Consider the following 14008-nt stretch of genomic DNA (forward strand, 5'->3'; position numbering starts at 1 on the left):
GTGGGAGTGAACGGGAAGGGGTTTGGGTCCATTGGGATTGTGGGGAGTGGGAGTGAACGGGAAGGGATTTGGGTCCATTGGGATTGTGGGGGGTGGGAGTGAACGGGAAGGGGTTTGGGTCCATTGGGATTGTGGGGAGTGGGAGTGAACGGGAAGGGGTTTGGGTCCATTGGGATTGTGGGGGGTGGGAGTGAACGGGAAGGGGTTTGGGTCCATTGGGATTGTGGAGAGTGGGAGTGAACGGGAAGAGGTTCGGGTCCATTGGGATTGTGGGGAGTGGGAGTGAACGGGAAGGGGTTTGGGTCCATTGGGATTGTGGGCGATGGGAGTGAACGGGAAGGGGTTTGGGTCCATTGGGATTGTGGACGGTGGGAGTGAACGGGAAGGGGTTTGGGTCCATTGGGATTGTGGAGAGTGGGAGTGAACGGGAAGGGGTTTGGGTCCATTGGGATTGTGGAGGGTGGGAGTGAACGGGAAGGGATTTGGGTCCATTGGGATTGTGGGCGATGGGAGTGAACGGGAAGGGGTTTGGGTCCATTGGGATTGTGGGGATTGGGAGTGAACGGGAAGGGGTTTGGGTCCATTGGGATTGTGGGCGGTGGGAGTGAACGGGAAGGGGTTTGGGTCCATTGGGATTGTGGGCGATGGGAGTGAACGGGAAGGGGTTTGGGTCCATTGGGATTGTGGGCGATGGGAGTGAACGGGAAGGGGTTTGGGTCCATTGGGATTGTGGGGATTGGGAGTGAACGGGAAGGGGTTTGGGTCCATTGGGATTGTGGGCAGTGGGAGTGAACGGGAAGGGGTTTGGGTCCATTGGGATTGTGGGCGGTGGGAGTGAACGGGAAGGGGTTTGGGTCCATTGGGATTGTGGGGAGTGGGAGTGAACGGGAAGGGGTTTGGGTCCATTGGGATTGTGGAGGGTGGGAGTGAACGGGAAGGGGTTTGGGTCCATTGGGATTGTGGGGAGTGGGAGTGAACGGGAAGGGGTTTGGGTCCATTGAGATTGTGGAGAGAGGGAGTGAACGGGAAGGGGTTTGGGTCCGTTGGGATTGTGGGGAGTGGGAGTGAACGGGAAGGGGTTTGGGTCCATTGGGATTGTGGGCGGTGGGAGTGAACGGGAAGGGGTTTGGGTCCATTGGGAATGTGGGCGGTGGGAGTGAACGGGAAGGGGTTTGGGTCCATTGGGATTGTGGGCGGTGGGAGTGAACGGGAAGGGGTTTGGGTCCATTGGGAATGTGGGCGGTGGGAGTGAATGGGAAGGGGTTTGGGTCCATTGGGATTGTGGGCGGTGGGAGTGAACGGGAAGGGGTTTGGGTCCATTGGGATTGTGGGGAGTGGGAGTGAACGGGAAGGGGTTTGGGTCCATTGGGATTGTGGAGAGTGGGAGTGAATGGGAAGGGGTTTGGGTCCGTTGGGATTGTGGGGAGTGGGAGTGAACGGGAAGGGGTTTGGGTCCATTGGGATTGTGGAGGGTGGGAGTGAACGGGAAGGGGTTTGGGTCCATTGGGATTGTGGGGAGTGGGAGTGAACGGGAAGGGGTTTGGGTCCATTGAGATTGTGGAGAGTGGGAGTGAACGGGAAGGGGTTTGGGTCCGTTGGGATTGTGGGGAGTGGGAGTGAACGGGAAGGGGTTTGGGTCCATTGGGATTGTGGGCGGTGGGAGTGAACGGGAAGGGGTTTGGGTCTGTTGGGATTGTGGGCGGTGGGAGTGAACGGGAAGGGGTTTGGGTCCATTGGGATTATGGGGAGTGGGAGTGAACGGGAAGGGGTTTGGGTCCATTGGGATTGTGGAGAGTGGGAGTGAACGGGAAGGGGTTTGGGTCCATTGGGATTGTGGAGAGTGGGAGTGAACGGGAAGGGGTTTTGGTCCGTTGGGATTGTGGGGAGTGGGAGTGAACGGGTAGGAGTTTGGGTCCATTGGGATTGTGGAGAGTGGGAGTGAACGGGAAGGGGTTTGGGTCCGTTGGGATTGTAGAGAATGGGAGTGAATGGGAAGGGGTTTGGGTCCATTGGGATTGTGGGGAGTGGGAGTGAACGGGAAGGGGTTTGGGTCCATGGGGATTGTGGGCGGTGGGAGTGAACGGGAAGGGGTTTGGGTCCGTTGGGATTGTGGAGAGTGGGAGTGAATGGGAAGGGGTTTGGGTCCATTGGGATTGTGGGGAGTGGGAGTGAATGGGAAGGGGTTTGGGTCCGTTGGGATTGTGGAGAGTGGGAGTGAATGGGAAGGGGTTTGGGTCCATTGGGATTGTGGGGAGTGGGAGTGAAGGGGAAGGGGTTTGGGTCCATGGGGATTGTGGGCGGTGGGAGTGAACGGGAAGGGGTTTGGGTCCATTGGGATTGTGGGCGGTGGGAGTGAATGGGAAGGGGTTTGGGTCCATTGGGATTGTGGGCGGTGGGAGTGAACAGGAAGAGGTTTGGGTCCATTGGGATTGTGGGCGGTGGGAGTGAACGGGAAGGGGTTTGGGTCCGTTGGGATTGCGGGGAGTGGGAGTGAACGGGAAGGGGTTTGGGTCCATTGGGATTGTGGGGAGTGGGAGTGAACGGGAAGGGGTTTGGGTCCATTGGGATTGTGGAGAGTGGGAGTGAATGGGAAGGGGTTTGGGTCCGTTGGGATTGTGGGGAGTGGGAGTGAACGGGAAGGGGTTTGGGTCCATTGGGATTGTGGAGGGTGGGAATGAACGGGAAGGGGTTTGGGTCCATTGGGATTGTGGGGAGTGGGAGTGAATGGGAAGGGGTTTGGGTCCATTGAGATTGTGGAGAGTGGGAGTGAACGGGAAGGGGTTTGGGTCCGTTGGGATTGTGGGGAGTGGGAGTGAACGGGAAGGGGTTTGGGTCCATTGGGATTGTGGGCGGTGGGAGTGAACGGGAAGGGGTTTGGGTCTGTTGGGATTGTGGGCGGTGGGAGTGAACGGGAAGGGGTTTGGGTCCATTGGGATTATGGGGAGTGGGAGTGAACGGGAAGGGGTTTGGGTCCATTGGGATTGTGGAGAGTTGGAGTGAACGGGAAGGGGTTTGGGTCCATTGGGATTGTGGAGAGTGGGAGTGAACGGGAAGGGGTTTGGGTCCGTTGGGATTGTGGGGAGTGGGAGTGAACGGGTAGGAGTTTGGGTCCATTGGGATTGTGGAGAGTGGGAGTGAACGGGAAGGGGTTTGGGTCCGTTGGGATTGTAGAGAATGGGAGTGAATGGGAAGGGGTTTGGGTCCATTGGGATTGTGGGGAGTGGGAGTGAACGGGAAGGGGTTTGGGTCCATTGGGACTGTGGAGAGTGGGAGTGAACGGGAAGGGGTTTGGGTCCGTTGGGATTGCGGGGAGTGGGAGTGAACGGGAAGGGGTTTGGGTCCATTGGGATTGTGGGCGGTGGGAGTGAACGGGAAGGGGTTTGGGTCCATTGGGATTGTGGAGAGTGGGAGTGAACGGGAAGGGGTTTGGATCCATTGGGATTGTGGGGAGTGGGAGTGAAGGGGAAGGGGTTTGGGTCCATGGGGATTGTGGGCGGTGGGAGTGAACGGGAAGGGGTTTGGGTCCATTGGGATTGTGGGTGGTGGGAGTGAAGGGGAAGGGGTTTGGATCCATTGGGATTGTGGGGAGTGGGAGTGAAGGGGAAGGGGTTTGGGTCCATTGGGATTGTGGGCGGTGGGAGTGAACAGGAAGAGGTTTGGGTCCGTTGGGATTGTGGGCGGTGGGAGTGAACGGGAAGGGGTTTGGGTCCGTTGGGATTGTGGGGAGTGGGAGTGAACGGGAAGGGGTTTGGGTCCGTTGGGATTGTGGAGAGTGGGAGTGAACGGGAAGGGGTTTGGGTCCGTTGGGATTGTGGGGAGTGGGAGTGAACGGGAAGGGGTTTGGGTCCGTTGGGATTGTGGAGAGTGGGAGTGAACGGGAAGGGGTTTGGGTCCGTTGGGATTGTGGGCGGTGGGAGTGAACGGGAAGGGGTTTGGGTCCGTTGGGATTGTGGAGAGTGGGAGTGAACGGGAAGGGGTTTGGGTCCGTTGGGATTGTGGAGAGTGGGAGTGAACGGGAAGGGGTTTGGGTCCGTTGGGATTGTGGGGAGTGGGAGTGAACGGGAAGGGGTTTGGGTCCGTTGGGATTGTGGGGAGTGGGAGTGAACGGGAAGGGGTTTGGGTCCATTGGGATTGTGGGCGGTAGTTCCTTGAAATCAGACGAGTCTCTGTGTCGGAGAAACCGAAAGGTTTTGCAATGGTCCAATTTATCCTTTTGGATCATTGGCCCATCGTCTCTTCCCATTTGGCACGCTCCCCCTCCTGGTCCTCGCTACCTTTAGCCCCACCTCCCTCTCCGTGAATCCCTCACTCCCTCCCGCATTCCCGACACCATTCGTGCGTGCGTGTCTCACATTCTCCCTGCTCTGGGAGGTCGGCGGGGGGTGGGGGGAGGTGGGGGGTGTGGGGTTGGGGGGGTGAGGGGAGTTATCGTGAACCACCAGGAAGGTTTTGGGAGGACGGGACTGGGGAGGGAGCTGGACTGTATTGGTCTTTCTGTCCCATGAGCTCATCTCTCTGTGAGTCTAAATAAAGGGCCGTGGTGGGAGGGGTTGGGGGGGGTGGGGGGGAGTGGGGGGGAGGGAGAGTTGGTGGGGGGAAGGTAAGTCAGGAACAAGCTGAGTTTGCAGTAACTCAAGACAGAAGCAGGAGATGATGACAGTCCGGTGAGCTGAGACTCTTTGAGAGGAGCAGGGAAGATGGGGGGGGGGGGGAGGAAGGTGTTGGAGTTTGTGATCGCTGCACTACCTTCTTCACTTCCCCCCCACCACCTCCTCACACGCCCCCCCCCCCCCCCCAGGCTCCCCACCTCCAACCACGCTCCCCCAGCGTCACACTGCCCCGATGAGGGGCTTGGAGTCTGGCCCACTCAGAACCACTCCCCAGCTCAAACAAGACATCCTCCCCTCCCTCGGGTTCGGCTCCCTACGCTCCCTCTGGTCTCTCCCTCAAAGACTGGATCCGACAGCTTCCCCTTCCTGATTCGGCCCCCCCCCCCCCCCCCCCCCTCCCAACCCTCCGCTACCCCCACGAATCCAAGGGCTTTGGTCCCAGCTCCCGGAGTGGCTAACGTGCAGAGTTAGCAAATATCCTGCTGGCTGGTGCCAAGACCAGTTCATGTTGCCGGACGGTGACCCGATTTAGATACGGTCTCAGGCACAGCTCCGAGCTCACGGGCTATATTTGGCAGTGACTGAGAGAGGGCAAACAGACAGAAACAGGTGGCACCTGGAGCCAAACTCTCTCTCTTCAAACTCCCTCTCTCCCCTTGCATTCCACCGACTCCCTGTGTCACTTCAGACCACACGCTGAGCAAAGTCCTCCCGCAGGGCCCGCTCCCTCAGCACTGACCCTCCGACAGTGCCCGCTCCCTCAGCACTGACCCTCCGACAGTGCCCACTCCCTCAGCACTGACCCTCCGACAGTGCCCGCTCCCTCAGCACTGACCCTCCGACAGCGCCCACTCCCTCAGCACTGACCCTCCGACAGTGCCCACTCCCTCAGCACTGACCCTCCGACAGTGCCCGCTCCCTCAGCACTGACCCTCCCACAGTGCCCACTCCCTCAGCACTGACCCTCCGACAGTGCCCGCTCCCTCAGCACTGACCCTCCGACAGTGCCCACTCCCTCAGCATTGACCCTCCGACAGTGCCCACTCCCTCAGCACTGACCCTCCGACAGCGCCCACTCCCTCAGCACTGAACCTCCGACAGTGCCCGCTCCCTCAGCACTGACCCTCCGACAGTGCCCGCTCCCTCAGCACTGACCCTCCCACAGTGCCCACTCCCTCAGCACTGACCCTCCGACAATGCCCACCCCCTCAGCACTGACCCTCCGACAGTGCCCACTCCCTCAGCACTGACCCTCCGACAGTGCCCACTCCCTCAGCACTGACCCTCCGACAGTGCCCACTCCCTCAGCACTGACCCTCCGACAGTGCCCACTCCCTCAGCACTGACCCTCCGACAGCGCCCACTCCCTCAGCACTGACCCTCCGACAGCGCCCACTCCCTCAGCACTGACCCTCCGACAGCGCCCACTCCCTCAGCACTGACCCTCCGACAGTGCCCACTCCCTCAGCACTGACCCTCCGACAGCGCCCACTCCCTCGGCACTGACCCTCCGACAGCGCCCACTCCCTCAGCACTGACCCTCCCACAGTGCCCACTCCCTCAGCACTGACCCTCCGACAATGCCCACCCCCTCAGCACTGACCCTCCGACAGTGCCCACTCCCTCAGCACTGACCCTCCGACAGTGCCCACTCCCTCAGCACTGACCCTCCGACAGTGCCCACTCCCTCAGCACTGACCCTCCGACAGCGCCCACTCCCTCAGCACTGACCCTCCGACAGCGCCCACTCCCTCAGCACTGACCCTCCGACAGTGCCCACTCCCTCAGCACTGACCCTCCGACAGTGCCCGCTCCCTCAGCACTGACCCTCCGACAGTGTCCCCTCCCTCAGCGCTGACCCTCCGACAGTGCCCGCTCCCTCAGCACTGACCCTCCGACAGTGCCCGCTCCCTCAGCACTGACCCTCCGACAGTGCCCGCTCCCTCAGCACTGACCCTCCGACAGTGCCCACTCCCTCAGCACTGACCCTCCGACAGTGCCCGCTCCCTCAGCACTGACCCTCCGACAGCGCCCACTCCCTCAGCACTGACCCTCCGACAGTGCCCACTCCCTCAGCACTGACCCTCCGACAGTGCCCGCTCCCTCAGCACTGACCCTCCCACAGTGCCCACTCCCTCAGCACTGACCCTCCGACAGTGCCCGCTCCCTCAGCACTGACCCTCCGACAGTGCCCACTCCCTCAGCATTGACCCTCCGACAGTGCCCGCTCCCTCAGCACTGACCCTCCGACAGTGCCCACTCCCTCAGCATTGACCCTCCGACAGTGCCCACTCCCTCAGCACTGACCCTCCGACAGCGCCCACTCCCTCAGCACTGAACCTCCGACAGTGCCCGCTCCCTCAGCACTGACCCTCCGACAGTGCCCGCTCCCTCAGCACTGACCCTCCCACAGTGCCCACTCCCTCAGCACTGACCCTCCGACAATGCCCACCCCCTCAGCACTGACCCTCCGACAGTGCCCACTCCCTCAGCACTGACCCTCCGACAGTGCCCACTCCCTCAGCACTGACCCTCCGACAGTGCCCACTCCCTCAGCACTGACCCTCCGACAGTGCCCACTCCCTCAGCACTGACCCTCCGACAGCGCCCACTCCCTCAGCACTGACCCTCCGACAGCGCCCACTCCCTCAGCACTGACCCTCCGACAGCGCCCACTCCCTCAGCACTGACCCTCCGACAGTGCCCACTCCCTCAGCACTGACCCTCCGACAGCGCCCACTCCCTCGGCACTGACCCTCCGACAGCGCCCACTCCCTCAGCACTGACCCTCCCACAGTGCCCACTCCCTCAGCACTGACCCTCCGACAATGCCCACCCCCTCAGCACTGACCCTCCGACAGTGCCCACTCCCTCAGCACTGACCCTCCGACAGTGCCCACTCCCTCAGCACTGACCCTCCGACAGTGCCCACTCCCTCAGCACTGACCCTCCGACAGCGCCCACTCCCTCAGCACTGACCCTCCGACAGCGCCCACTCCCTCAGCACTGACCCTCCGACAGTGCCCACTCCCTCAGCACTGACCCTCCGACAGTGCCCGCTCCCTCAGCACTGACCCTCCGACAGTGTCCCCTCCCTCAGCGCTGACCCTCCGACAGTGCCCGCTCCCTCAGCACTGACCCTCCGACAGTGCCCGCTCCCTCAGCACTGACCCTCCGACAGTGTCCCCTCCCTCAGCACTGACCCTCCGACAGTGCCCACTCCCTCAGCACTGACCCTCCGACAGTGCCCACCCCCTCAGCACTGACCCTCCGACAGTGCCCACTCCCTCAGCACTGACCCTCCGACAGTGCCCACTCCCTCAGCACTGACCCTCCGACAGTGCCCACTCCCTCAGCACTGACCCTCCGACAGCGCCCACTCCCTCAGCACTGACCCTCCGACAGCGCCCACTCCCTCAGCACTGACCCTCCGACAGCGCCCACTCCCTCAGCACTGACCCTCCGACAGCGCCCACTCCCTCAGCACTGACCCTCCGACAGTGCCCACTCCCTCAGCACTGACCCTCCCACAGCGCCCACTCCCTCGGCACTGACCCTCCGACAGTGCCCATAGTCGGTCGGTGGGAGGGAGGGTGGGATGGAGGGAGGGAGGGGGTGTTTGTGGGTGTGGGGCCAATCCAGCGGGGGCTGCCTTGTCCCTGGACGGTGCTGATCTACTCGAGTATTGAAGTCACTGACTCCCCAGGATTGAGAGGTTGGCCCACACAGATGAGCACAATGAACACGTTTCCGACCGAACCCCCTTCCCAAGGCAGTTCACCAGAAACCCCAATCTCTCAGGACACCACACCCTTCCCCGTCCCCCACCCCCTCCCCCACCCCCACCCCACTCTTGGGGTCAACTCTGTTGTCCATGTCTCCCAGCAGCTAGGACAGTCAGATGTCTGAGAGGATATGGAGGAGACAGCGATAGTGAGGGAGATTAATGGAGAGGGGGAAGATGGAGGGAGGGATGAGTGTGGAACATGGGTTTAAAGGTGGAAAGTTATATAGGTTACAGAGATAGGGAGGGGGTTACAGAGATAGGGAGGGGGTTACAGAGATAGGGAGGGGGTTACAGAGATAGGGAGGGGGTTACAGAGATAGGGAAGGGGTTACAGAGATAGGGAGGGGGTTACAGAGATAGGGTGGGGGTTACAGACATAGGGAGGGGGTTACAGAGATAGGGAGGGGGTTACAGTGATAGGGAGGGGGTTACAGACATAGGGAGGGGGTTACAGAGATAGGGAGGGGGTTACAGAGATAGGGAGGGGGTTACAGAGATAGGGAGGGGGTTACAGACATAGGGAGGGGGTTACAGAGATAGGGAGGGGGTTACAGAGATAGGGAGGGAGTTACAGAGATAGGGAGGGGGTTACAGAGATAGGGTGGGGGTTACAGACATAGGGAGGGGGTTACAGAGATAGGGAGGGGGTTACAGAGATAGGGTGGGGGTTACAGACATAGGGAGGGGGTTACAGAGATAGGGAGGGGGTTTCAGAGATAGGGAGGGGGTTACAGACATAGGGAGGGGGTTACAGAGATAGGGAGAGGGTGTAGGGACTTGAGGGGGTTACAGTGATAGGGAGGGGGTTACAGAGATAGGGTGGGGGTTACAGAGATAGGGAGGGGGTTACAGAGATAGGGAGGGGGTTACAGAGATAGAGAGGGGGTGTAGGGGCTGAAGGGGTTACAGAGATAGGGAGGGGGTGTAGGGGCTGAAGGGGTTACAGAGATAGGGAGGGGGTGTAGGGGCTGGAGGGGGTTACAGAGATAGGGAGGGGGTGTAGGGACTGGAGGGGGGTTACAGAGATAGGGAGAGGGTGTAGGGACTTGAGGGGGTTACAGAGATAGGGAGGGGGTGTAGGGTCTGAAGGGGTTACAGAGATAGGGAGGGGGTGTAGGGTCTGAAGGGGTTACAGAGATAGGGAGGGGGTGTAGGGACTGGAGGGGGGTTACAGAGATAGGGAGGGGGTGTAGGGACTTGAGGGGGTTACAGAGATAGGGTGGGGGTTACAGAGATAGGGAGGGGCTTAAAGAGATAGGGAGGGGGTTACAGAGGTAGGGAAGGGGTTACAGAGATAGGGAGGGGGTTACAGAGATAGGGAGGGGGTGTAGGGGCTGGAGGGGGTTACAGAGATAGGGAGGGGGTGTAGGGGCTGGAGGGGGATACAGAGATAGGGAGGGGGTGTAGGGGCTGGAGGGGGTTACAGAGATAGGGAGGGGGGTTACAGAGATAGGGAGAGGGTTACAGAGATAGGGAGGGGGTGTAGGGGGATGCAGAGATAGGGAGGGGGTTACAGAGAGAGGGAGGCGGTGACGGGGAAAGGGAGGGGTTCTTGGGGTGAGTGAGTGAGGGTGAGTGAGGGTGAGGGTGAGGAGGGTGAGGGTGAGGGTGAGGGTCCTAACCGAGGGTGCCCTCCCTATTCCAGACCTTCACTGCCTGGTGTAACTCCCACCTGAGGGTGAGGGTGAGGGTGAGGAGGGTGAGGGTGAGGGTGAGGGTGAGGAGGGTGAGGGTGAGGGTGAGGGTGAGGGTGAGGGTCCTAACCGAGGGTGCCCTCCCTATTCCAGACCTTCACTGCCTGGTGTAACTCCCACCTGAGGGTGAGGGTGAGGGTGAGGAGGGTGAGGGTGAGGGTGAGGGTGAGGAGGGTGAGGGTGAGGGTGAGGGTGAGGGTCCTAACCGAGGGTGCCCTCCCTATTCCAGACCTTCACTGCCTGGTGTAACTCCCACCTGAGGGTGAGGGTGAGGGTGAGGAGGGTGAGGGTGAGGGTGAGGGTGAGGAGGGTGAGGGTGAGGGTGAGGGTGAGGGTGAGGGTCCTAACCGAGGGTGCCCTCCCTATTCCAGACCTTCACTGCCTGGTGTAACTCCCACCTGAGGGTGAGGGTGAGGGTGAGGAGGGTGAGGGTGAGGGTGAGGGTGAGGAGGGTGAGGGTGAGGGTGAGGGTGAGGGTGAGGGTCCTAACCGAGGGTGCCCTCCCTATTCCAAACCTTCACTGCCTGGTGTAACTCCCACCTGAGGGTGAGGGTGAGGGTGAGGAGGGTGAGGGTGAGGGTGAGGGTGAGGAGGGTGAGGGTGAGGGTGAGGGTGAGGGTGAGGGTCCTAACCGAGGGTGCCCTCCCTATTCCAGACCTTCACTGCCTGGTGTAACTCCCACCTGAGGGTGAGGGTGAGGGTGAGGAGGGTGAGGGTGAGGGTGAGGGTGAGGAGGGTGAGGGTGAGGGTGAGGGTGAGGGTGAGGGTCCTAACCGAGGGTGCCCTCCCTATTCCAGACCTTCACTGCCTGGTGTAACTCCCACCTGAGGGTGAGGGTGAGGGTGAGGAGGGTGAGGGTGAGGGTGAGGGTGAGGAGGGTGAGGGTGAGGGTGAGGGTGAGGGTGAGGGTCCTAACCGAGGGTGCCCTCCCTATTCCAGACCTTCACTGCCTGGTGTAACTCCCACCTGAGGAAGGCGGGGACCCAGATCGAGAACATTGAGGAGGATTTCCGCAACGGCCTCAAACTCATGCTCCTACTCGAGGTCATCTCAGGTCAGTACAGCCCCAGGCCATTCAGCCCCTCTCCCCCAGGGTACTGCAGGAGGCTATTCAGCCCCCTCTCTCCCTCCAACCTGTCCCACAGGAACAGCAGGAGGCCGTTCAGCCCATCTCCTCCAGCCTGTCACACAGGAACAGCAGGAGGCCATTCAGCCCCCTCCCCCAGGGTACTGCAGGAGGCCATTCAGCCCTCTCTCCCTCCAGCCTGTCCCACAGGAACAGCAGGAGGCCATTCAGCCCCTCTCCCCCAGGAACAACAGGAGGCCATTCAGCCCCCCTCTCCTCCAGCCTGTCACACAGGGACAGCAGGAGGCCATTCAGCCCCTCTCCCCCAGGAACAGCAGGAGGCCATTCAGCCCCTCTACCCCAGCCGGTCCCACAGGAAGAGTAGGAGGCCACTCAGCCCCCTTCCCCAAGCCTGTCCCATAGGATGAGTATCAGTCTCCACGTTTCCCAACGTGTTATCTATCCATGGGGGTGGGGGGGGTGGGGTGGGTGGAGTTCCTGGTTGGGTCTGGGGGGAGGCCATTCGGGCCACGAGGTGGGGACTAGCAGGCTGTCCTTGTGTTTGTAGGAGAGCGGCTCCCGAAACCAGACAAAGGCAAGATGCGATTCCACAAGATCGCCAACGTGAACAAGGCTCTTGACTACATCGCCAGTAAGGGGGTCAAGCTGGTCTCAATTGGGGCTGAAGGTAGGTGACTCAACCCCTGTCCTCCTTCCCTCCCTCCAGCCTCATGTACACCCTCCTCCTCCTCCTCCTCCTACCCAGCCACAGCCCCACACACACCAGGCACTGCTCGGCTGCCAGGGGCATCACATGAAAGCCCGCCCTTCCCAAGCCCTCCCTCCCCCGACCCCAGGCTGTGACCCTCCCTCCTCCCTCCGCCCCCTGCCTCCCTCAGCCCCTCCATCAGTAACGTCGCCTCTTCCTGTGCAGAAATCGTGGACGGGAATTTGAAGATGACCTTGGGGATGATCTGGACCATCATCCTTCGCTTCGCCATCCAGGACATTTCAGTGGAAGGTGAGACCAATGGCCGTGCTGCAGTTGGGCTGGATTCGTGAGCAGTGATTGGTCAGCCTCACACTGAGGGTGGGGGGGGTGGGGGTTGGGGGCTGGGCGTGGGTGGTGTGTGCTATAATTCTGAGCGTTGTGATTGGATGAAATTCAAGAACAATGGTTGTAGACGATCACTGATTGGATGGGTCAGGGTTCAGGCTTGGGGAAGGGTCAGAGTTAGGGTTGGGTTTTGGGTCAGGGTTAGGGTTTAGGATGGGGTCAGGGTTAGGGTTGGGTTTGGGTCAGGGTTAGGGTTGGGTTTAGGTCGAGATCGGGTCAGGGTCAGGATGGGGGTTAGACTAGATTACATTACAGTGTGGAAACAGGCCCTTCGGCCCAACAAGTCCACACCGACCCGCCAAAGCGCAACCCACCCATCCCCCTACATTTACCCTTTACCTAACACTACGGGCAATTTCCCACGGCCAATCCACCCTAACCTGCACATCCCTGGGCACTATGGGACAATTTCCCTAGGCCAACCCACCCTAACCTGCACATCCCTGGACACTATGGGACAATTTCCCACGGCCAATCCACCCTAACCTGCACATCCCTGGACACTATGGGACAATTTCCCAAGGCCAACCCACCCTAACCTGCACATCCCTGGACACTATGGGACAATTTCCCATGGCCAATCCACCCTAACCTGCACATCCCTGGGCACTATGGGACAATTTCCCACGGCCAATCCACCCTAACCTGCACATCCCTGGGCACTATGGGACAATTTCCCATGGCCAATCCACCCTAACCTATACATCCCTGGACACTATGGGACAATTTCCCATGGCCAATCCACCCTAACCTGCACAACCCTGGACACTATGGGACAATTTCCCACGGCCAATCCACCCTAACCTGCACATCCCTGGGCACTATGGGACAATTTCCCATGACCAATCCACCCTAACCTGCGCATCCCTCGGCACTATGGGACAATTTCCCATGACCAATCCACCCTAACCTGCACATCCCTGGGCACTATGGGACAATTTCCCACGGCCAATCCACCCTAACCTGCACATCCCTGGGCACTATGGGACAATTTCCCATGACCAATCCACCCTAACCTGCACATCCCTGGGCACTATGGGACAATTTCCCACGGCCAATCCACCCTAACCTGTCATCCCTGGGCACTATGGGACAATTTCCCACGGCCAATCCACCCTAACCTGCACATCCCTGGGCACTATGGGACAATTTCCCATGGCCAATTCACCCTAACCTGTATATCCCTGAGCACTATGGGACAATTTCCCATGGCCAATCCACCCTAACCTGTATATCCCTGAGCACTATGGGACAATTTCCCATGGCCAATCCACCCTAACCTGCACATCCCTGGACACTATGGGACAATTTCCCATGGCCAATTCACCCTAACCTGTATATCCCTCGGCACTATGGGACAATTTCCCACGGCCAATCCACCCTAACCTGCACATCCCTGGACACTATGGGACAATTTCCCATGGCCAACCCACCCTAACCTGCACATCCCTGGGCACTATGGGACAATTTCCCATGGCCAATCCACCCTAACCTGCACATCCCTGGGCACTATGGGACAATTTCCCACGGCCAATCCACCCTAACCTGCACATCCCTGGGCACTATGGGACAATTTCCCACGGCCAACCCACCCTAACCTGCACATCCCTGGGCACTATGGGACAATTTCCCATGGCCAATCCACCCTAACCTGCACATCCCTGGACACTATGGGACAATTTCCCATGGCCAATTCACCCTAACCTGTATATCCCTCGGCACTATGGGACAATT

General features: G+C 60.2%; 1 protein-coding gene across 1 annotated transcript in view; it reads left to right on the forward strand.

The window, feature by feature from the left end:
- Positions 1-14008, forward strand: part of LOC140457139 (alpha-actinin-2) — a 127128-nt gene that overhangs the window by 25574 nt on the left and 87546 nt on the right. Inside the window, exons 2-4 of the mRNA XM_072551175.1 lie at positions 11031-11145; positions 11726-11845; positions 12092-12178. Of these exons, the coding sequence (XP_072407276.1) occupies positions 11031-11145; positions 11726-11845; positions 12092-12178 (322 nt within the window). The remainder of the gene's footprint in view (positions 1-11030; positions 11146-11725; positions 11846-12091; positions 12179-14008) is intronic.

The sequence above is a fragment of the Chiloscyllium punctatum genome, chromosome 31 (assembly GCF_047496795.1).
Source record: "Chiloscyllium punctatum isolate Juve2018m chromosome 31, sChiPun1.3, whole genome shotgun sequence".
In the NCBI taxonomy this organism is placed as follows: Eukaryota; Metazoa; Chordata; class Chondrichthyes; order Orectolobiformes; family Hemiscylliidae; genus Chiloscyllium; species Chiloscyllium punctatum.